This window comes from Nelumbo lutea, chromosome 2 (assembly GCF_056320005.1).
Source record: "Nelumbo lutea isolate HS-2025 chromosome 2, American lotus-T2T, whole genome shotgun sequence".
NCBI classification, from domain to species: Eukaryota; Viridiplantae; Streptophyta; class Magnoliopsida; order Proteales; family Nelumbonaceae; genus Nelumbo; species Nelumbo lutea.
Window position 1 is genome coordinate 69,212,528 of NC_142685.1, and position 20,047 is coordinate 69,232,574.

Sequence of the window (20,047 nt, forward strand, 5' to 3'; positions counted from 1 at the left end):
CTGCTTTATTCTAAGTTGGCCTATTAATGTCTCTCTCTTTGATATCTAGATACGACGAAAAACTGAAAGCATTTTCTCCAACTTCAGAACCCCTGAAATTCTAACCTTGACAGATTCAAAGTCAATGCTGAGGCTGGTGAGGGAAGGGGAATTGTAGCTGTGAAACTGTTTTGACTCGGAATTGTAGCTGTGATCAAGGATTCCACGTTCAAAATATTGCAATGTATCGTACAAGTTCATCAGGGAAAAGTAAACAATTGTGTGCATTGATGAGCTCGGATCTGCTGCTAGCATTTCTGACCTGCTATATGACCTGTGTCTCACTTGTTATGTAGCTAATCACGCTTGAATACTTGCCAATCAAGTGTTCATTTGCTACATTGATTGTGTAGCAAGTGATACACAGCAGTGCAAGCAGCAGATCCCGAGTGCAAGGTTCGAATTATTTGATTAAAGATATTTTGCAGAAGTCTGGTTTTATAATTAATTAAACAACATAAAATGCCCCTCCTGTGAGGTTTTGAATAAAAACATAAAAGAAAGTAAATAGAGTAAGATTCGAAGTACTGATGCATCCCTTTTTCAATAAGGTATTTTACAAAAGTCTGGGTTTTGAACTTTTAATAATTAAATAGCATAAGATCCCCCTCCTGTGAAGTTTTGAATAAAAAAAGTAAATAAAAAGAGGAAAGTTCAAAAGTACTGATCCCTTTTGTAAGGTATTTTGCAAAAGTCTGGGTTTTAGTAGTTAAATAATAAAAAATGCCCCTCTTGTGAATAATGTTGTGAAAAAGAATTGAAAAAATAATAAGGTTCAAAGTATCAAAAGCCCCTTCCAGATATCAGGTGTACTATATTTTGAACCTTGCCTGTGCATCAATACCTTGAAACATCATTATAAAAAATGAATAAATAAATAAAAGCCCTGTTATCTTACCAAACCCTGAAAATTCATCATGAAAAGCAATTAAAAAAAGTATATATTTACATTTCGTGCGTTTCAATACTGTAATCAAATTCTAGAGGTATGTCATGTAAGCAGATATGGGTGGGTGGAAAACTGGAAAGGCTGATTGAAGAGGTTGATTTTTTCGAGCAATTTAATACCAAAAACAAAACCAGTAACTCGGTAAGAAAGATGGTCATACGTAGCTTGCAAGACCAACCTTTCTACATGTCTTTCTATAAACGAGTCGTAGAGTCCAAAGCATACAACAAATTTCTGGGTCGTCGGACAGTATGAAGTTTCTTGTTTTCAACCTAAAGATGGTTCCGGGTCTCCAAATTTTGGGTTTAAACCAAAAGCGGATATAATCAGATTTTGGATTAAACCTGGAATGCATAGTGCTGGCCAGATGCAACTTCATTTGGTTCCATCAAGTAATGCCCATAACCTTACCATTGAAGCTTATTCTCAGGCCAAATAAATATCAAATTTGGAGTTATTCGAACCAAGTTTGATTTACTGCATTATGGCTCCTCTTATGAACAGACAAGGATCTTGAATTTGAGTAATCTGTCTTAGTGTCCGTTGAGTTTATACTCAGAATAAGAATTGGAATCGAAATTCATTGGTATTGGAATGGTCTATTCTTTTCACCTGTTTGGTTCAGATGGAAATTAGAATCGGAATCAGCTGGAATGGATTCTCATTCCCAAGGGAAGGAGATCTTGAATAGGGGAATGCCAATCCACCAAAAATAGAAATGAGATTTTGATTCTGCACAATCAAAATAGTTGAGTTCTGGTTCCGATTCCAGATACCTATTCCTGCAAACTAAACAGACCCTTCAATAAAGGCAAGGCAGATTGGCAGAACAAAGCGAGAGTTTTGTTTTTAAGACTCCTCTCTGCCGTCCACTTTTATTTATCAGATTTAATGATGTAAAATTATAAATTTGCCCTTAAATACGAAACATTGACACTGTTTATGCTATTTCTAACAGTTGCTTTGAGTCTCGATTAGGTGTGCAAGTCAAGCCGGGTTGATGTCACCCTAGCCCTATCTGAGGTTCTGAACCCCTAATCCGCCGCAACCAACCACCAATCATGCCTAGTCAACCCTAAACCAACCTAAAATCCCAACCCGAAGATGGGATTGGCCCAATCCAACCTTTCCCATGTTCTCTTAAAATCTCCCAAGTTATCTTAATATTTGATTAAGAGACCTAAACTCAACTTTCATTACCATATATTATTTTATTGGAATTTGCTTGTTTGATGTTTTTATTGATCGTTTTAGTATAGAAATGAAGAAAAAGGGACGTTTCAAATGATTAAAGTCTACTATGAATTATGACAGATCTACTATTGAAAATGTAAAATCATGAAATTAATAATAATGACTTGTCATTAGGGTTAGGACTTAAGAGTTAAGACAAATGAACATTACAATATGTAATGGGACTACAATATTTATGTACAAATAGCAGTTGTAGAGTTAGGTTGCCCAAAGGATCAACCCTAACTCAACCCAAGGTGAAGTCAATTTGGCAAAAGCCAAACCTAACCCTTACTCAATCATCAACTTAACCCAACCCAAACCATTTTTTTTTTTTTGGATTGGGTTAGAGTCGGTTTTGGACTAACCCAACCCCAGTTGCAACCCTAGTCTCAACCTTGTTTTCTTAGAGCCTCTCTTTAAGGGGAGAGTTCTAGCATATAGGAAAGGCTTCTCCCAATTTGTTTACTCACTAACAAGAAAATTGATTTTTAATGATGGACGCTCGTCACTACAACACTAATATTTAGTGACGATAAATTGACGAAACGATTTTCTGTCACTATAAATAACCTGTAGTAATAGCCAATTAGACCTTCGTTATAAAAATCTTGATTTATAATGATGGACAGTTGAATGTCTGTCTCAAAATCACAAAGTTCTGATTTATAGTAATAGACAATTGAACATTCATCACAAAATCTTGATTTATCAATCCTAATGACAGACAATTGAATATTTGTTACAAAACCACAATGAGAGCCACTTGTTCTCTTGGAGGGTTCCCATACCTCCTCTGAATTTTTGCTTGGATACCAAATGGCTGGGAGTCTCTAGTATTTATATGTTTTATGGGATAATTTTGATCTATTTAGAGAAGAAGTGTCCAAATTGGTATTATTGTAAGGGGAGTTTCCTATGGGATAATTTTGATCTATTTGTCTCGTGTGTCTAGCTAGAGATATGGTTGGAGAGTAATAGGGGCAATCTTATTCATTTGCAATGGTAGGTAAAAAAGATAGAGGTCTTTTGAGGATTAGGATAGAGATTGTGGGGGTAAAATGTGTTTCTTGAGATAAAATTTGGTATGTGGAGATTTTGGAGTGTTTGGAGCATGGTTTTCAAAATCGGACTGGATTGGATGGTTCGATCGGAAAAATTGGAAATTGGCCGTTTTTCTGTAAAATTGGATTTTCTCCAAAAACCATTGATTTTGGTCAGCAAACCACTGACCCGGATGGTTAATCGTTCAAACTGTTCAAACGGTTTTGACCGATTTTTATTATTTTTTCAATTTTTATTTTTTTTGTTAGAACGGGCCGACCATTCAGTTTGAACGGTCAGATCGTTCGACCTAGTAACCGGACCCCTGAACGGTTCGATCTCCAGATCGGTTTTAAAAAACCACGGTTTGGAGTTTAATGGCATATTTGATTAAAAGACATCAAGGTGGTACTACTGATTTCTGAAGTTGGAAGTTTTTAGCCAATGGGGAGGGCTGAAATGGAATCTAGGTCTGATAAAAAAACTTGACAAGTGAGGGTTTGAAGTGTTTGGAGTTTATGGCATTGTCTATTAGTGATGAGGGATGGCATATTTGAGGTTGACGTATTCATTTCCATCCATATGTATCAAAGTTCATGCTCAGTCAGAATTGAATATATAGGCTCTTCCTTTGGTTAGAATAAGAAATTCCTTGCTGAGCCTTACTAGTCCTTCCTTTGAATCTAGGGATTTGAAAATCAAAAGATCTTATAAGTCACATAGAGGGTAGCTGGGATGTGACTCAATTATCCTCTATTTTTTTACAGAGGTGGATCAAATCATGGGTACTCATGTTTTCAAGAGGAGCTTTGATAAGTTAGTATGGATAAAAACTACTGCTGGTAACTTTTCATCTAAAAGAAATTTGTCTGGAAGAATGGATGATGCCAACTAATCTGAGCAAGTTAAGGGAATTTGGGATGGATGAGGCGTATTCGGAAACACCCTGGAGGTTTGAATTATTTTTGTGGAGATTGAGCAGAGGTTTTTTTATTTTGTTGAAATCTTATCTTTTGGAGAGAGGGATAGCTAGTGATAGTATTTGACCTTAGTGTTCAAGCGCGAATGAAAACTGCAATTTTTCTTTATTTTTTGTCCCTATGCAAGGTTCAAAGTATCGATAGGCCAATGCCCTGTATCGGTACCTTTTTTATGTTTTATTTTTTTTTTGAAACTGATTTAGAGGGGTGTAGGAGCATATCAGAAAGCCATCGACATGATACCTATTGACCGATATGTGTCAATACTTTGAACTTTGTCCCTACGTTTGTGCTGTTTTATTTGATAGTCTTTGGTCATCATTGTTCTTCAGGAGGATCGATGTGAAAATTTTGGTAAGTTGTTTGACATTTTGCTAATTTGAGTATAGTTTACCGACTGTAATGTTAATAATATATTTTCTTGGTTGGCTGTAGTGGTGTTTCTTATGGCAAGTCAGGATGATGAAATTTTCAGGAATCTGTACGGACCTGTTGTTTGGGTGTTAAATAAGTGCATCATTTATTTATAGTTAAAATACTAAAACTACCCTAAATTTTAGAAAATAACGTAATGTTTGAAAAACCCTTGCAATACCCTTAGATTTTCTGAATCCCTCCCATCAGTTTCCATGGATTTGAATGTATTCTCCATGTAATGGTGGTTTGTGTAAAAATGGATGTGGTACTTTTGTATTCTGTAATTATACTTTATAATGCTTCTAAAGCAGTTTACCATGGCGGCAGGTGGTAAATTAGGGTTAGTGGCAGACCTATGGTAGCGGAATTGGGAGATATTTTGAAAGCTCTTTCTTTTGCTCACTCAGAAAGTCTGGATTCTTTGGTGTTCTCCGACACTCAATTAGTCGTATCAGTTATCAATGGAAACCAGTAAAGCATTTCTCGGTATATATAAAACCAGGACCTTTACCTCTGCCGATGAGGGAGCCAAGTTCTAACCCGAGCTGGTTAGAACCTCATATTTGTAAATTTTTTTTTGCTGTTAATACCAGTATACTTCACTAATAAAACAAGTGTCGTTGATCAGATTTCGTTGGATTATGAAACAAAATTTTCATGATCGAGTCCATTTCTCGAGATTTTCATTTGCTATAGAATACATACCTCCTTATCAGCTTTATTACACCCCAAAAATGGGGATCTCAGAGGCTATTATTTCATCCATCGTGTTTCATCTTTGTTCACCTCCTAACACTTGCGGGTGGTATATCAAACTGCTGCCGGCCTAAATTGAAATGTGCAGCATAATAACATGGAACTTGAGCCTATAATACAATGTCAGCATAGCTTGAAACCTTGATTTAAATTTCTCCTTATAGAATGATGGCAAGAATGAAACTGTGGTGAATATTTTGTCATCTGCTGTTCTCAAAGAGGTATTAGAGTGGAAATTCTTTCTGTAGAGCATCTAGATTCCTTGAGTCACAAGCTTGCAGCATGTCATTTCGAGAAGCACAACTACGGAGAAACAAAAAGCAATATCAGTATTGATATTTTCAACCATAGTTTTTGAATTACAAGATCAAACATGAAAACTTCAGTTTGATACCTGAGAGAAATCCTCAAATATTGCCAGGCATTATCTGCCTTGGGATTCATTGCTAGTGCTCGGACATAGTACCGAATAGATTCTTCATATAGACCCTGAATCAAGGAACAACAGACAGGACCAAAATTTTAATGTTTTTTTTTTCTTTTAATTGTACGTCTCACTTTGATTATAACACGGTGAAAAGGCAGGCATGTCACAGTAGGACAAGAATCAAATATCCATGTAAAAACTGCACAGGAGGGTATCTTGACCTATATAAATACACAACCACAAAATGAAGAGAAACAGAAAGCCAAATGTCCTCATACTAGCAACATCGGCCATTTTTCTTTACAGGATTCACCTTATCAAACATTTAAATACATCCATTCCCATCAATGGGTTTTTTCTGTCAGTTCCTCTCTGAAACCACCCTATTTAGACACTCACGTTTTAACATCTCAATACACCATAAAAAGGTATTTTTGACACCAGAATAGTATAGCCACAAGGAAATCCCAATTCACCAGAGAAAGATGTTTGTATACAATGCTCGTGGGAAAATGATAGGATCACAGGATGACAACATTGTTGTCCCAAAGAAGAGGTGACAATGGGGTTCAACCACCGTATTGCATGTTGCAGCAGGCAATACAATTTATTTTCCACTAAATTTATTTTCCACTAAATGTCAAAGGAGCTATCTATTTCCAAAGGTAATGCTGAAAAGAAAATTCAACCAGCTTTATTGGCATTTACAAGGACAATTAAGACTCTAAGACAGATCATCAAAACTTAATTTCAGTTCTTAACTAGTAAACAGCAAAAAACACTAATGAAGAACCGGATGTAGGAATTAACCTGGTTGGCATAGCTTATACCCATATTTGCCCATGCACGAACATAATTCGGCTTCAAATCTAGTGCCTGGCACATCAGAGGCCAAAGAAGAAACATAAATGAATCCATATAAGAAAGTTAAGATGCAGGATTTCATATCAAACACTTAAAAAATGCATCGAAGTATCAAACAGCCCTCGACCTTAAAACAAGGTTTACCCTAGACTCTATAACCTTCCTCTGTTCAAAGATAAATTCATTGCTGATTGTGCAGTCCTCCCCCTTTAGCATTTATTGGGAGCTTAGATTTATGAAAAGATTTACAGACTGAGAACGACAAGACAATCTATCATATTAGTTGCTTGAGAGAGGTTTTCCTCCTCCCTGATGAAAAATATTCTAAAATGATGAGATAATCTACTTATAACCTTCCCCCACCTACTCCTCCAAGGACTAAAGCATTTTGGCAGGAGGCCCTTTTGAAGATAATCAATACTAGTGAGATGCTCCAACTTATGTGGAAGGTCAACCACCTTCCTTTCTTGCTCCTACATATTGACTACATGGAACTACTTTCTCCCTCTTAGCACCAAGAAAGAAAAGATCATGTGGAGGTGCAAACACAAAGACATACTTTGAAGCATATGAAATGAAATGACAAAAAAAAAAAAAAAAAAAAAAACTCAATGATCTTTCTAGAACCAATTGTTTTCAAAATGTTCGGTAACAAGAGTTTCACTTGCTTAAGTCAAGAAGCAGAAGCTTCAATGTATGGAGCACTCTTGTTGTAAACTTGTTTAAAAATTAAGTAGAACAGAAGAGAAGAAAAAAGAGAGAAAAGGAAATAATAAAACAGGCGAGAGAAACTAGATGGGCCAATGGATTGTTCTCCGCAAGGTTTTGAAGGCTAAGAGGTAAGGTGGAGTCATAGGAGAGACATACACATCAAGGAGAGACAGGACCAAACTCTTGCCTTACCTCAGTAGCCTTAGAACATTCCTACAGTAATTAAATAGACAAAATTGCGCAACCAAGAAAAATATTAATTACTTAAATAAAATAGAAAAAAAATTCTAAGTTATAGCTATACCCTTACCATCAAGAAATGCAAAAATATAAAAATAAAAAAATTCCCAAATCTGACTCATTAGGTTCTGCATCACTCTGGTTTTTTTCTTTTACCTTTTTACACATCACTTTGAAAGTTGCTTCTTTTATTAGTGGTTTGCTCAAAAGCTTGGCTTTTGCAAAATGTTTATCATTTCAAGTGGATGGTGACCTCACTAAAAGGATGAACACGGAATGAGAAAACCATAACTCACCACTAAACAAGGATGGTGATGGTGTGTTCTCCTTTCTCCTTTGATATTTGTTTTTTTTCCTGATTTTTTCTTTTTTTTTTTTTCAATTGATTTTAAAATTGAACAACACAAGTCAAGTATCCAATCATTTATCACTTCTGAAAACTTTTCTCATTTTCTCTCTTCATTAACTCACCACTTACTCTCTCTTTCTTATTAACTTCTCCAATTATCTCCCCTCATTAATAACATCATTCACTCATACATCAATTCTCCCTCCTCTCAATTACTCCATTAAATTGCCTAAAATTCCTTAACTCTATCTATATCCATTTCAATCAAATCATAATTTCATATCCGTTTAGTATACTTGCATTTAATTATAATCATTAATAAAAATGCTCCATCTAATTATAATATATAACATAATTACCTTATTTAAATTAAATCAACTTAGGTGGTGTTCGGTAGTGCCGAATTGACCATTGAATGCTGACAATTTTGCTTTTTCAGCACTCGGTGGTTGTTTGATTATACCTCCTAATGTTGCCACTTGCCACGGAACACCAAAAACTGCTCTGAATGGTTTAGACTTCAAGTTACCCCTAACACATTTGGAGGTAGCACACAAAAACTGTATTCCGGTGATGCCCCTTTAAATTTTAAAAAAATCCAAAACTACTCTGCATCTTAAAGCCTCTTTTCCCATACCTAAACCTTTTTTTTTTTTTGTTTTCACCATTGTTCTTCCATTCAACAACAACTAATAGCGGTCTTCATCGGTGTCCAATCTTGATCCAGCCAACGATCTTTTATTTTTATATTTTTTATTATATTTATAATAAATTTTTATTGTTTTACCTTAACTTATGCTATTTTGATGTTTATAAATCTCTTTATTATACTTTATATTCATTTTATATTTTTAATAATATTATATGATCTGTTTTATATTTTAATTTTTTATTATCATTATTATTTTCTTTTTCTACATATATAATAATTTTTACTATTTTTCCATTTTTTTTATTTTTATATTATTTATTGAATTTTATCATATTTTATATATTTTATTATTTTTGTAATATTTTTTATAATATTATTTTACTTTAATCATTTTTGTGAACAACTGCTTTGAATGCTTTCAAAGGTTTTTTTTTTAGACTTCAGACCTCAAATTTACCAAACAATGCCTTATTTGTAACTATTTTTTATTTTATGACAAAAATTAAATTAAATTTAATAAAAATAAATAATTATAACAAAAATTTAATTTTATATGGTGAAAGTATTACTAAAAAATTAGTCACATTTTAAAATTATTCAATAGAATTTGTAATCCATTTATATTCCATTTAAAATAATACAAAGTAATAGTTAAAAATAAAATTTTATTAATTCTAAAGATAGATTTATTAATCAAAATTCCATTTAAATATAATATTACTTAGTAAATCTATTAAAAATTAAAACAAATTTATCTAATAATAATTGTTAAAAATTAAATTATTATTAACAATAAGTAATTACCATAGAAATCATCTACTTGAGATTGTCCTTTGGCCTATAGGTCTTAACACAAGGTTAGAATTCTAGCTATTCCAAAGAGGTATCTCATTGATGACCCAAGCCTTCTTTTGAGGCGGCCTCCTTTGCTTTCCATCTAAGCTGCACAAGGAAAGGCCCACTGCAAGGAACAATTAAGCTTGGGGTCTTTCTATCTAAGTACAGGTAATTTGCATTGCCAGCAATCCTGTCCTGCATGAGAGGACCAAGCACATTGAAGTGGACAAACACTTCATAAGGGAAAAATTGGAAAAGGGAGAAATTTGTACTCTTTATGTCAACTCCAAGGAGCAACTAGCTGATGTCCTCACAAAGGGGCTTCCATACTCGCGGCACAATGAGTTGTGTGACAAATTGGGCATGATAGACATGTTCAGCCCAACTTGAGGGGGAGTATTGTTAGTATTATTATTTACCTTTGCTGTTAGTGTGTTGTCAGCCTACGATGCTGTCAGCTTGTTCTTTTCTTCTTTTTATTAGTTTATTATTAGGGTGTGCCACCAGGGGTATAAATGTAATCTCCTATTCATTTTATGTTATTCACTTTTTGATTCCCAAACTGTTTTCCCTCTCTCTTCTTCTCTTCTCCTCTCTCCTCTCCCTTTGTTCTCTCTCCTAGAAAGAAAATACAGGTGATCAAACTGTTTGAATGTCTCTAAGTTGAAGATAACTTTGAAAAGAGTTGTGTAGTGGGACTGGACTTGGTAGAGGAAATGACTGGGGTAGCAGAAACCTTAGGTTGTCCTATCGCTAGATGGCCTTTGAAATATCTAGGTAAGCCCTTAGGAGCCAACCCACATGAAGGAAGCTTTTGGAGTCCAATTCTTGAAAGATGCACCAAGAAATTGTTAGCTTGGAAGAGGAATTATGTGTCTCTAGGGGGTCGTATCACTTTGAATAAATCTACTTTAACTAACCTTCAGTGTTCTTTCCCTCGGTATTCAAAATGCGACAAAGGGAAGTACTGAAAGTAGAGAAGATCACAAGGGACTTCTTGTGGGAGCCTGGTGAAGGAAGGAAAGATCACTTGGTGAGATGGGATTCTAGTTTGTGGAAATAAAGACCAAGGGGGTTTCGGGTTAGGCAATATAGGGAAGAAGAATCAAGCTTTATTGGGCAAATGGCTTTGAAGATGGCTATTGAGAGAGAGAGAGAGAGAGAGAGAGAGAGAGAGGCTTTGGCACAAGGTGGTGAGTAGTATTCATGGTTATGCAGAAAATGGTTGGGATGTTGGAGTGTCTCGGTGGGCTACTCTAAACTCTCCGTGGAAGGCTATTCATAGTATTCTTCCCCAATTCCTCAGTTTAACAGGTATAATGTGTGTACTGGTGATAGGATTCTCTTTTGGGAAGACACCTGGATTGGGAATTTCGCCCTTAATGATCTCTATCCATCTTTGTTTTCCCTCTCCCTTTTCAAAAGTGAACCCGTTCATAGATTTGTCTCTTTCTCCCAACCCTCTGGATTCATCTGGAATCTGGGTTTCAAAAGAGATCTAAGAGATTCTGAAATTGATCAAGTTGCTTTGTTGATCAAAACCCTAGACAATGTTTGCTTGGACCTTTCTAAACCTGATGATAGAATTTGGACTCCCAACCCTCTGGGTCTTTTTTCTCGTGCCTCTTTTTTCTCTCGGTTGTGCTCAGTCCCTAACCCTCAGCCCTTTTTTGGAAAGAAGTTTGGTCAAAACCCACTCCCCCTAAAGTCGGAAACCTTTGTTGGGAAGCCTCTCTTGGGAAATTAAACACACTGGATACCTTGCAAAAGAAAAGGCCTAACCTTTGAATCTCCCCAAGCTGGTCTTTTAATTTCTTGCCCATTTGTTGTAAATCTTTGGGAAAAAGTTTTTGATCTTTTTGGGGGTAGGCAAGTGATGCCTCTACAAATCAGGGGGCTTTTCGACCCTACAACTTTTAGGTGCCTAAGAGAAGAGGTAGAATTTTATGGAGATGTTATTGGGGCTTAGGGCTGCTTTAGATACTGTTTGGGAATGTCTACTAACGAGGGCTATAAACTGGGCCAAATCTTTAGATTTATTCTCACTTTACTCCTTTTATGACATATGGAGAAACCGGGTATCTGTTGCAAATTCTTCTTCAGTTAAGGACAAACCTGTTGTACATTTGAAGCCAGAATAAGGTTTCATAAAGTTCAACTTTGATGGAGGCAGCATTGACTATCCTGGACCCTCTGGCATTGTGGGGTGATTTTAGGAATGAAGAGGGACAAATTGTGGCCTTATTCTGAGCCCAGTTGGTGTGGGGGATGCAGTTAGTGCAGAGGTGCAAACTGCTCTACAGGGAGCACAGATTGCTAAAAACTGAACTTCAGGAGGTTGACCATTGAAGGTGACTCTAAAGTGGTAACTGGGTGGCTGAAAGAACCAGAGACAGTAGCATGGTCTTTTAGGGGAGAAATAAAAAGATTCAAATGGCTTACCTCTAATCTCACAGTTAGAGTTCAGTGGGAGAGGAGATCGGAAAACAGGGGCTGGCTGACCTACTAGCTAAGCAAGGGGTGAACAGGGATCAATTATTCTAGGCTCATTGTAATTTTACTTTGTTTTTGAGGCAGCAACTTGCGCCTCCTGAGAGATCTCAGCTTTGTATGAATTTGTCTGCTTACTTTATTGTCATTAATAAAATGCTTAATTGTCCATCAAAAAACATAGATCCACCAGGACCACCACCACTGAGGGAGCTGTCTACTCTTTACCCACCAAAGAGTAAAAAATGCTGCCAAATTTGAGATGTATAAGAGCACTACAAAAACAGATGGTTGGCGTTTTCCCCGTCTTTCCAGCAAAGAACACAAACATGAGGAGAAAAAGTCCAATTTTTACACTTCCTTTGGAGTCTGTAATAGGTGTTTAAGATTTGCTTTGCAGCCGCCTCCCAACAAGAAACGTTTACTTTGAGGGGAATTGATCTGGACCATAATTCTTTATCTGGGAAAGGAAGGTTTACAACATGGTTAACAAGTGTAACAGCCTTTTAAAGATAGGGTCCAATCTCTCTCATCAACACTCTTCCACCACAATTCTCTCCAAATTAGTCCCTACCAAATTACACTTGGTCAAATTAACCTTCAAACCAGTTACCACTTCCACTAACCTAAATTTCCCTAAGATCAAGGTATCATCTGTGAATTGCAAATATGACACCACTTGTCCTTGTCTACCCACTCTAAAACCCTGAAATAACCCCTTATCATCGTCCTTTTTACTTTTTTTCATCACGTGGGAGTTAGAATTTTCTTGTTACCAACTTCTATCAATATGGAGAGTCTGTACTCTGATAAAAAAGTTTATTTTGAACACAATAGGGGTTCTATTTTTCTCTTACTTGGAATTTTGGGTATGGGTTTGTATAGGTCCACTGAACAGTCTGAACTAACATTAAATTTTGAAACATCAACTATCAAATTATCAATTATATTCTGTCGCATTATAAATAATATTACTTTTACTTTCTTATTATAAAAATAACTAATATGAACATAAAATTTAAAATTAATTAACAAAACGAAAAAGACATTAAAATTTTAATACATGTATATTCCGTTTAAAAATAATAAAATTAATAAAATATAACAAAAATATAATAAGATAATCATTAATTGTTATTATTGATAAAAATTATAATTCCAAATCCATTTGAATTCAATATAAAATAAATAAAATTAACAAAAATTAAATTTTCACTAATATATTTTTTAACATTAATAATAATAAAATTCGTTAAAATTAAAAAAGAGTAAAATTAATAATTTTTATCTTACAAAAATTAGTAAAAATAATAAAATAAAATAAAAACTAATGTTCATTCAAAATCCATTTTAAAATTGATACAAAATTATCTAACAGTAATAAAATTAAAAATTAAGAAAAAGAAGTACAACTCAACAAATTATTAGTTTTAAAATTTGGTTCCATTAATTTAAATCCCTTTTAAAAGTTGGTAAAATTTAAATCCCATGGTTGGGTTGGACTTAGACTTAAGTTTGTTTGCGAACTTTTACAAATCTACCAAACTGAACTGACTCAACCCAAGATGTACAGTTCTAAAAAGCAGCTGACTGGTTCTTTTTAATAAATATTAGAACCAGTCTCCAGATAACTTGGTATGGTTGCAGGTTATTTGTAAACAGACTGAAACCAACCCAACCAGTGGGAATGTGGGATACGTGGAAACTTACGGCACTGCCACATATCCCAAAAAAACTTGAGACTTTTCATATGACATTAGTGACATTATTTCATTAATGTCAACCGCTACCCAGACTACCAAATCCGCCAATCATCTACCGTCTCCAAGTCTGCCTCTTCAGTCAAAAAGCTAAAACACAAAGTTCCAAAAAGGCAAAAGCTAAAAAAACTTGGAAGGTTAAAAAAGTGATTGACTGTCCTAATCAATAGTTTTATATTGTTAAACTTAAAAGTGGAACCCACATTTGACATTACTGGTATCAATTCATGATTATTTGATAGTTATTTTAAATGTTCAAAACAGTTTCTTGGTAAGAACAATTGGAGTGAAAGATAGAACTTGGGAAATTGATTAAACCAACCAAAATGCAAATAAATAAATAAATAAAATCAGTGTTATGTTCTTTTTGGTCAGTTTCAATTGGCCCAATGGTCAACCTGAGAGGGTTGGTTTCGTTGGCACAAGTAAAATTGAACCAAACTATACTAGATCAGCCTACTTACAAATGTTATAGGGCTCCTACTTATATTTCTACTTGACAAAACCAGTGCAAAGCACGGGTCTCAACTAGTAAAACTTAGTACATGAGGAACTGGGGTAGGTACCTGTTGATAAGCCAATAATGCATCAGCACTCTGAACACTATTAGCTTGTGTAGCACCAAGTTTATTCCAGAGAGAGTAATCACGTGGCTTGAGTTTCAATGCTGTTTGGAAGGATGAAATCGCTTTGTCATATTCCCTGGATAAATTGTAGAGGACACCGAGAACAATATGGACATCAGCATCTTCTGGAGACATCTGAGCAGCTTCATTGAATAACTTAACAACCTACAACCAAACGAAAGTGTCAAGCATTTTTCTTCCGATTTCTAAATGCATCACAGCACTCAGGCCATTCCCCAACCAAAGTATTCAGTTATATGGCAATTTTCTACAACTCTATTCAAACACATGGTCTGGAAACAACAAAAGTGAAGGGTAGCCTGAAAAATAACAAAGTTTTCTATGTAGGAATCTTACATCTGCATAATATGGAAAATCAGATTGACCCAAAGTGGCAAGTGTCCCATATTTTGGGTGATGCTGTAGCCATCTATATAAATATTTCAATGCTGCTCCCTGCTCCAGTTCTGCAATATTTGGGAGAAAATAAGCATCCTGACTTTTATCAATAAAGTGTTATTAGATATGAAGAAACTAGTTAAAAATCATTACATTATTATCCACGAGCCCTAGTGTAGCAAAAAACAATTCATCCTAGAAGGTAACACAACCACAACCTCAAAATCATTTATATAGCCAAAATCCAATCAAGAAATAGAGCTTCTATACTGATGCAGGCCAACCAAAAACTTTTGTCATTTTTGTTTTACTTCTATTGCTTCGGTGCCCATGTAGGAGGACTTTTGTCTTTTAAATTTGTTTAAAATGTCATATCAAAGGCACATGATCACTTAGGGGTAGTTCTGTCCAATCTTACTAAAGATGCTTAGTTTGCGTTTTAGATAATATCAGAATGGAAGACTGATATCTGAAGTGAGCAGAATTTTCTTGTGAAAACTAATAAATGAATCTTATTGGCATACGCAATACCAAAATACATATGCATGCCAAGCATATCGGCATAAAAAACAACACATACCTGATACAAGACTGTATACTACATTAACACTTCCGGAGCATGTTAAAATACACAAAATGGTAATGTTTTCACAGTATCACTATAAAATAATCTCTATGTACTAGAAATTTAATCAAAATTTGACAAACCATCTGAATATAATAGAAACAGAATGTCCAAACAATGAGAATAACAGAAATGTGAATTACTTAAGTAGAAATCACTGTTTGTAAATCAGGATGAATTCCTTGTGAAGAGAAAGAAGAAGAGGATGAAAAGTTTCAGCAGTAGAGAAGAAAAGAGAGGAAGAAAGAGTGGGATGATAACCAGAATTAAATTAGTTCTGGCCGCCAACCCCTCATTATATTTTATACTTAACTTAAAAGAATGAAAGATTACAAGAATGCCCTTAGTAGGGCGGCTACTAAAGTAGCTGAACAGTCACAACTTAAAAAACATAAGCTAATGGGCCTAAGGCCCAACAACTTCCTAACTTAAAGACTTAAAATAAGAACAAAACAATTGGGCCCAATAACTAAAAATCGGCCCAACTCAACACTCCCCCTCAAGTTGGGAGTAAATGCCACACATTCCCAACTTGCGTAGATCATGCTCCAGCTTGTTCCTTGCAACACCTTTTGTGAGAACATCAGCAAGCTGCAGATCAGAAGCAATGTATGGGAGACAAACTTCCCCAGAAGTCACCTTTTCTCTAATGAAATGTCTATCCACTTCAATGTGCTTAGTCCGGTCATGCTGAACTGGGTTACGGGCAATGTTAATTGCTGCCTGGTTATCACAATACAGCATCATAGGTTCTTCTGCCTGTACACCAATCTCTCCCAATAGGGAACGGATCCAAAGAAGTTCTGAAACTCCATGTGCCATGGCCCTGTATTCAGCTTCAGCACTTGATCTTGCCACCACTGTCTGTTTCTTACTCTTCCACGAGACAAAGTTACCCCCAACAAGGGTGCATACTCTTGAAGTAGATCTCCTATCATCAAGGCATCCTACCCAATCTGCATCTGTATAAGCCTCTAGTTTCAACTGTCCATGATCAGCATGCAATATGCCTCTGCTCGAGTGTCCCTTCAGATAAGCAAGAATCTTGTCAACAGCCTTCCAATGCTGGACTCGTGGAGCATACATGTATTGACTTACCACACTTACTACATAGGAAATGTCCGGTCTTGTCATACACAAGTATAGCAATCGACCCACAAGTCTCTGATATCTCCCAATGTCCTTTATTGGCTCACCTTCTGATGCATTAATCCTGTGATTCTGATCAATAGGAGTACTGGTTGCCTTTGTTCCAAGCTTCCCTGTTTCTTGAAGAAGATCCAAGACATACTTCCTCTGAGAGATAAAAATTCCATGTTTTGATCTTGCAACTTCAATGCCTAAGAAGTATCTAAGTTCTCCAAGATCCTTAATTTCAAATTCTTTGTGTAGATTCTTCTTCAGACAATCAATCTCACTTAGGTCATTCCCTGTGACAACAATATCATCCACATAAACAATTAGGACTAACACCAAGGATCCCCTTCGCTTCACAAACAAGGTATGATCGGATTGAGTCTGAGTGTAGCCAAAAGCAACCAAGGCCTTCCTGAACATGTCAAACCATGCTCTGGGTGATTGTTTCAAGCCATAAAGTGACTTCTTAAGCCTACATACCTTTCCCCTTTCAGCACCACTGTAGAAGCCAGCAGGAAGATTCATATACACTTCTTCTTGCAGATCCCAATTAAGGAAAGCATTCTTCACATCAAGTTGAAACAGGGGCCAAGAGTATGTGGCAGCAAGAGAAAGAAGTATCCGAACAGAGGTCATCTTTGCAACTAGTGCAAAGATCTCTAAATAATCAATGCCATAGGTCTGTGTGTACCCTTTTGCAACAAGTCTGGCCTTGTACCTTCCTATACTTCCATCGGCCTTATATTTTACTGTGTAAACCCATCTACATCCAACAGTCTCCTTGCCTTCTGGTATGTCCACAATCTCCCATGTCTGATTCTTAATTAAAGTCCACTGTAGGATAAGTACTGTGAAATACAATGAACAATGCACTTTCTCTTCCCTTTTCTAAGGGCAATAGGAAGGTCCAGGTTATCTGTAATAGGATTAGTAGAATCAATGGGAAATGAAACAGTAGAGGGATGTTGAGACACAAATAAAGGGAATACATGTGTACAAGAAAAGGCCACACCAACCTTTAAAGAACGTAACTAACAGCCAACCACTAGAACAAACTAACTAACAAACTGGACAAGTGGAGAGGCGGGTATAACAGAATTGTAACAACAGTATATAAATAAGGAAAGGAAGCTAGGAGGGGATTATCGATTTGGGAATACAATCTCCCTTTCTCTCTCTCTCTCTCATTTAGGAGGCAGGCTTCCTCGAAAGAGTCCTTGAGTTAGGCAGTTCCTAACAAGTTGGTATCAGAGCCAAGATGCCAAGCACAAGGTCATCCGCAATGGAGAACAGAGTCGACAACATGGAAGGAGAAATGCAAAGAATATCGGCTGACGTCAAAGAAATCAAAGAAAGATTTGCATCCTTGCTTGAATGACTGGCACAGGCACCACCTACGCCGAATTGGGAAGAGCGCAGTGACACCAGTCACCGAAGCGGATCAAGAACAACAAGAATCGAGTTTCCCATCTTCGCAGGGGGGGATCCCACATCCTGGCTTTTGCGAACAGAAAGATACTTCGATTACCACGACACACAGGGACCTGATCGTGTCCCATTAGCTTCTGCACACCTGGAAGGAGAGGCGATCGTCTGGTACCAGTGGTACTGGCGACGACACCCAAGAGCCACATTGGCAGACTTCACCGACGCCTTAACCATGCGATTTGGAGTCTCAGCCTTTGAGAACTATGATGAAAGCCTCGCTAAGCTACAATAGATCGACTCCATCCAAGATTATCAGATGGCATTCGAAATATTAGCTATGCGCGTGCAAGGCTGGCCAAAAAACGCGCTTGTCGGAAGTTTTGTTGTTGGACTCAGGGAAGAATTGTGGCTGGAGGTAAAAGCCATGCAGCCCACCACTGTTCTTGAAGCAGCAACATTAACTCGACTATATGAAGACAAGCTGAATCGGGCAAGAAGGATTAATCACCTCTGGGAGCTGTGATCATACCAGGTATACCAAACCCAAAACCAGGTATCTTGGGTAAACCGGAGCCCAGATCAGGAGTAGGAATCACAAGGAAGGACGCCAACTCTGGTTCAGGCCCTGGCTCAACCAAGAGGTTAACCTGGGCTGAGATGCAAACCTGACGGGAAAATGGCCTTTGTTATGCATGTGGAGACAAATTCAGGCCAGGTCATCGCTGTAAGATCCCTCAAGTTTTCTTCCTTCAACCTGAAACCGAATATGTCGAGCAATCAACAGACATTGAAGAGCCAATGATCAACCAAGAATGGGGGCAATGGACAAAGGAATACCCGGAAGTACCCCTGCAAGCCTTGACCGGTCTTGCTTCTTCTCAAACTATGAGTAACCGGACTGGTACAAGGGCGCCATGTGTTAATTCTGATAGACAGTGGCAGCACTCTCAATTTCATTACCCAAACATTGGTCAGACAACTAAACCATGTACATCCTTCCGGGTGCACGTAGCTAATGGGAGCAACCTGGTGTGCGACAGTACGTGCACAAAATTAAAGATGAAGATACAAGGACATGAGTTCGAGGTAGATCTGCACCCCCTGGAAATCAGTGGAGCAGATGTAGTTCTCGGAGTCCAATGGTTAAGGCAATTAGGGCCGGTGATATGTGATTGGGCCCGCCTCACCATGGATTTTCAAGTGGGCAGCTCAAAGGCGCATATTCAAGGGCAGCTGTCCAAGGGTCCAGGACCCATTAGTCTCGCCTCCCTAAGGAAACAGGCAGCAGACCCAACCCACATCATAATAATGCAAATAGACTCCCATGGGAATGGCTCCATTCTAGCCCAAGGAAGCAAAGGGAATACGCAAAGGGACAGATTTCAGGTGGATACGCAAAGGGAATCACATCGAACCAGAGGCATTGGTGGTATGGTCAGGTCTCCCAATTGAGGATGCAACTTGGGAACCTTACTTGGATTTACAGAATAGATTTCCACATCTTGACCTTGAGAGCAAGGTCGCTTTCAAGGGAGGAGGGACTGTTGAGACACAAATAAAGGGAATACAAGTGTACAAGAAAAGGCCACGCCAGCCTTTAAAGAATGTAACTAACAGCCAACCACTAGAACAAACTAACTAACAAACTGGACAAGTGGAGAGGCGGGTATAACAGAATTGTAACAGCAGTATATAAATAAGGAAAGGAAGCTAGGAGGGGATTATCGATTTGGGAATACAATCTCTCTCTCTCTCTCTCTCATTCAGGAGGCAGGCTCCCTCAAAAGAGTCCCCGAGTTAGGTAGTTCCTAACAAGGGATTAAGAGGAATACCCGAATCTGTGTTAGCTGAATCTGGAGTCTCCAAGGAACCAACATGAAGTGATGTGATTTCTGCTGCAGTGGAACCAACCTCCCTGTGAAGTCTCTATCGTGAGTAACTCTGAGAAGCAAGATGCAAGGGAGGTGATTGTAGTTTTGGTTGTCTTGATGCAATAGGGGAAGCCACTCGCGTATCACAGCAAGGCCTTATTGGCCCAAGCCCAACTTAAATCCACTTAACGAGGAGTTAATGGTTGTAGTTTT

General features: G+C 37.2%; 1 protein-coding gene across 2 annotated transcripts in view; it reads right to left on the reverse strand.

Moving 5' to 3' along the window:
* Positions 1 to 5,260: 5,260 nt before the first annotated feature.
* PEX5 (peroxin 5) overlaps positions 5,261 to 20,047 on the reverse strand; it is a 65,020-nt gene continuing 50,233 nt past the window's right edge. For both annotated transcript variants that reach the window (XM_088971305.1, XM_088971304.1), the window contains exons 11-15: positions 14,732 to 14,841; positions 14,315 to 14,539; positions 6,656 to 6,721; positions 5,813 to 5,907; positions 5,261 to 5,721 (exon numbers count right to left, since the gene is read on the reverse strand). In XM_088971305.1, coding sequence (XP_088827431.1) covers positions 5,643 to 5,721; positions 5,813 to 5,907; positions 6,656 to 6,721; positions 14,315 to 14,539; positions 14,732 to 14,841 — 575 coding nt within the window. In that variant the 3' untranslated portion in view covers positions 5,261 to 5,642. The remainder of the gene's footprint in view (positions 5,722 to 5,812; positions 5,908 to 6,655; positions 6,722 to 14,314; positions 14,540 to 14,731; positions 14,842 to 20,047) is intronic.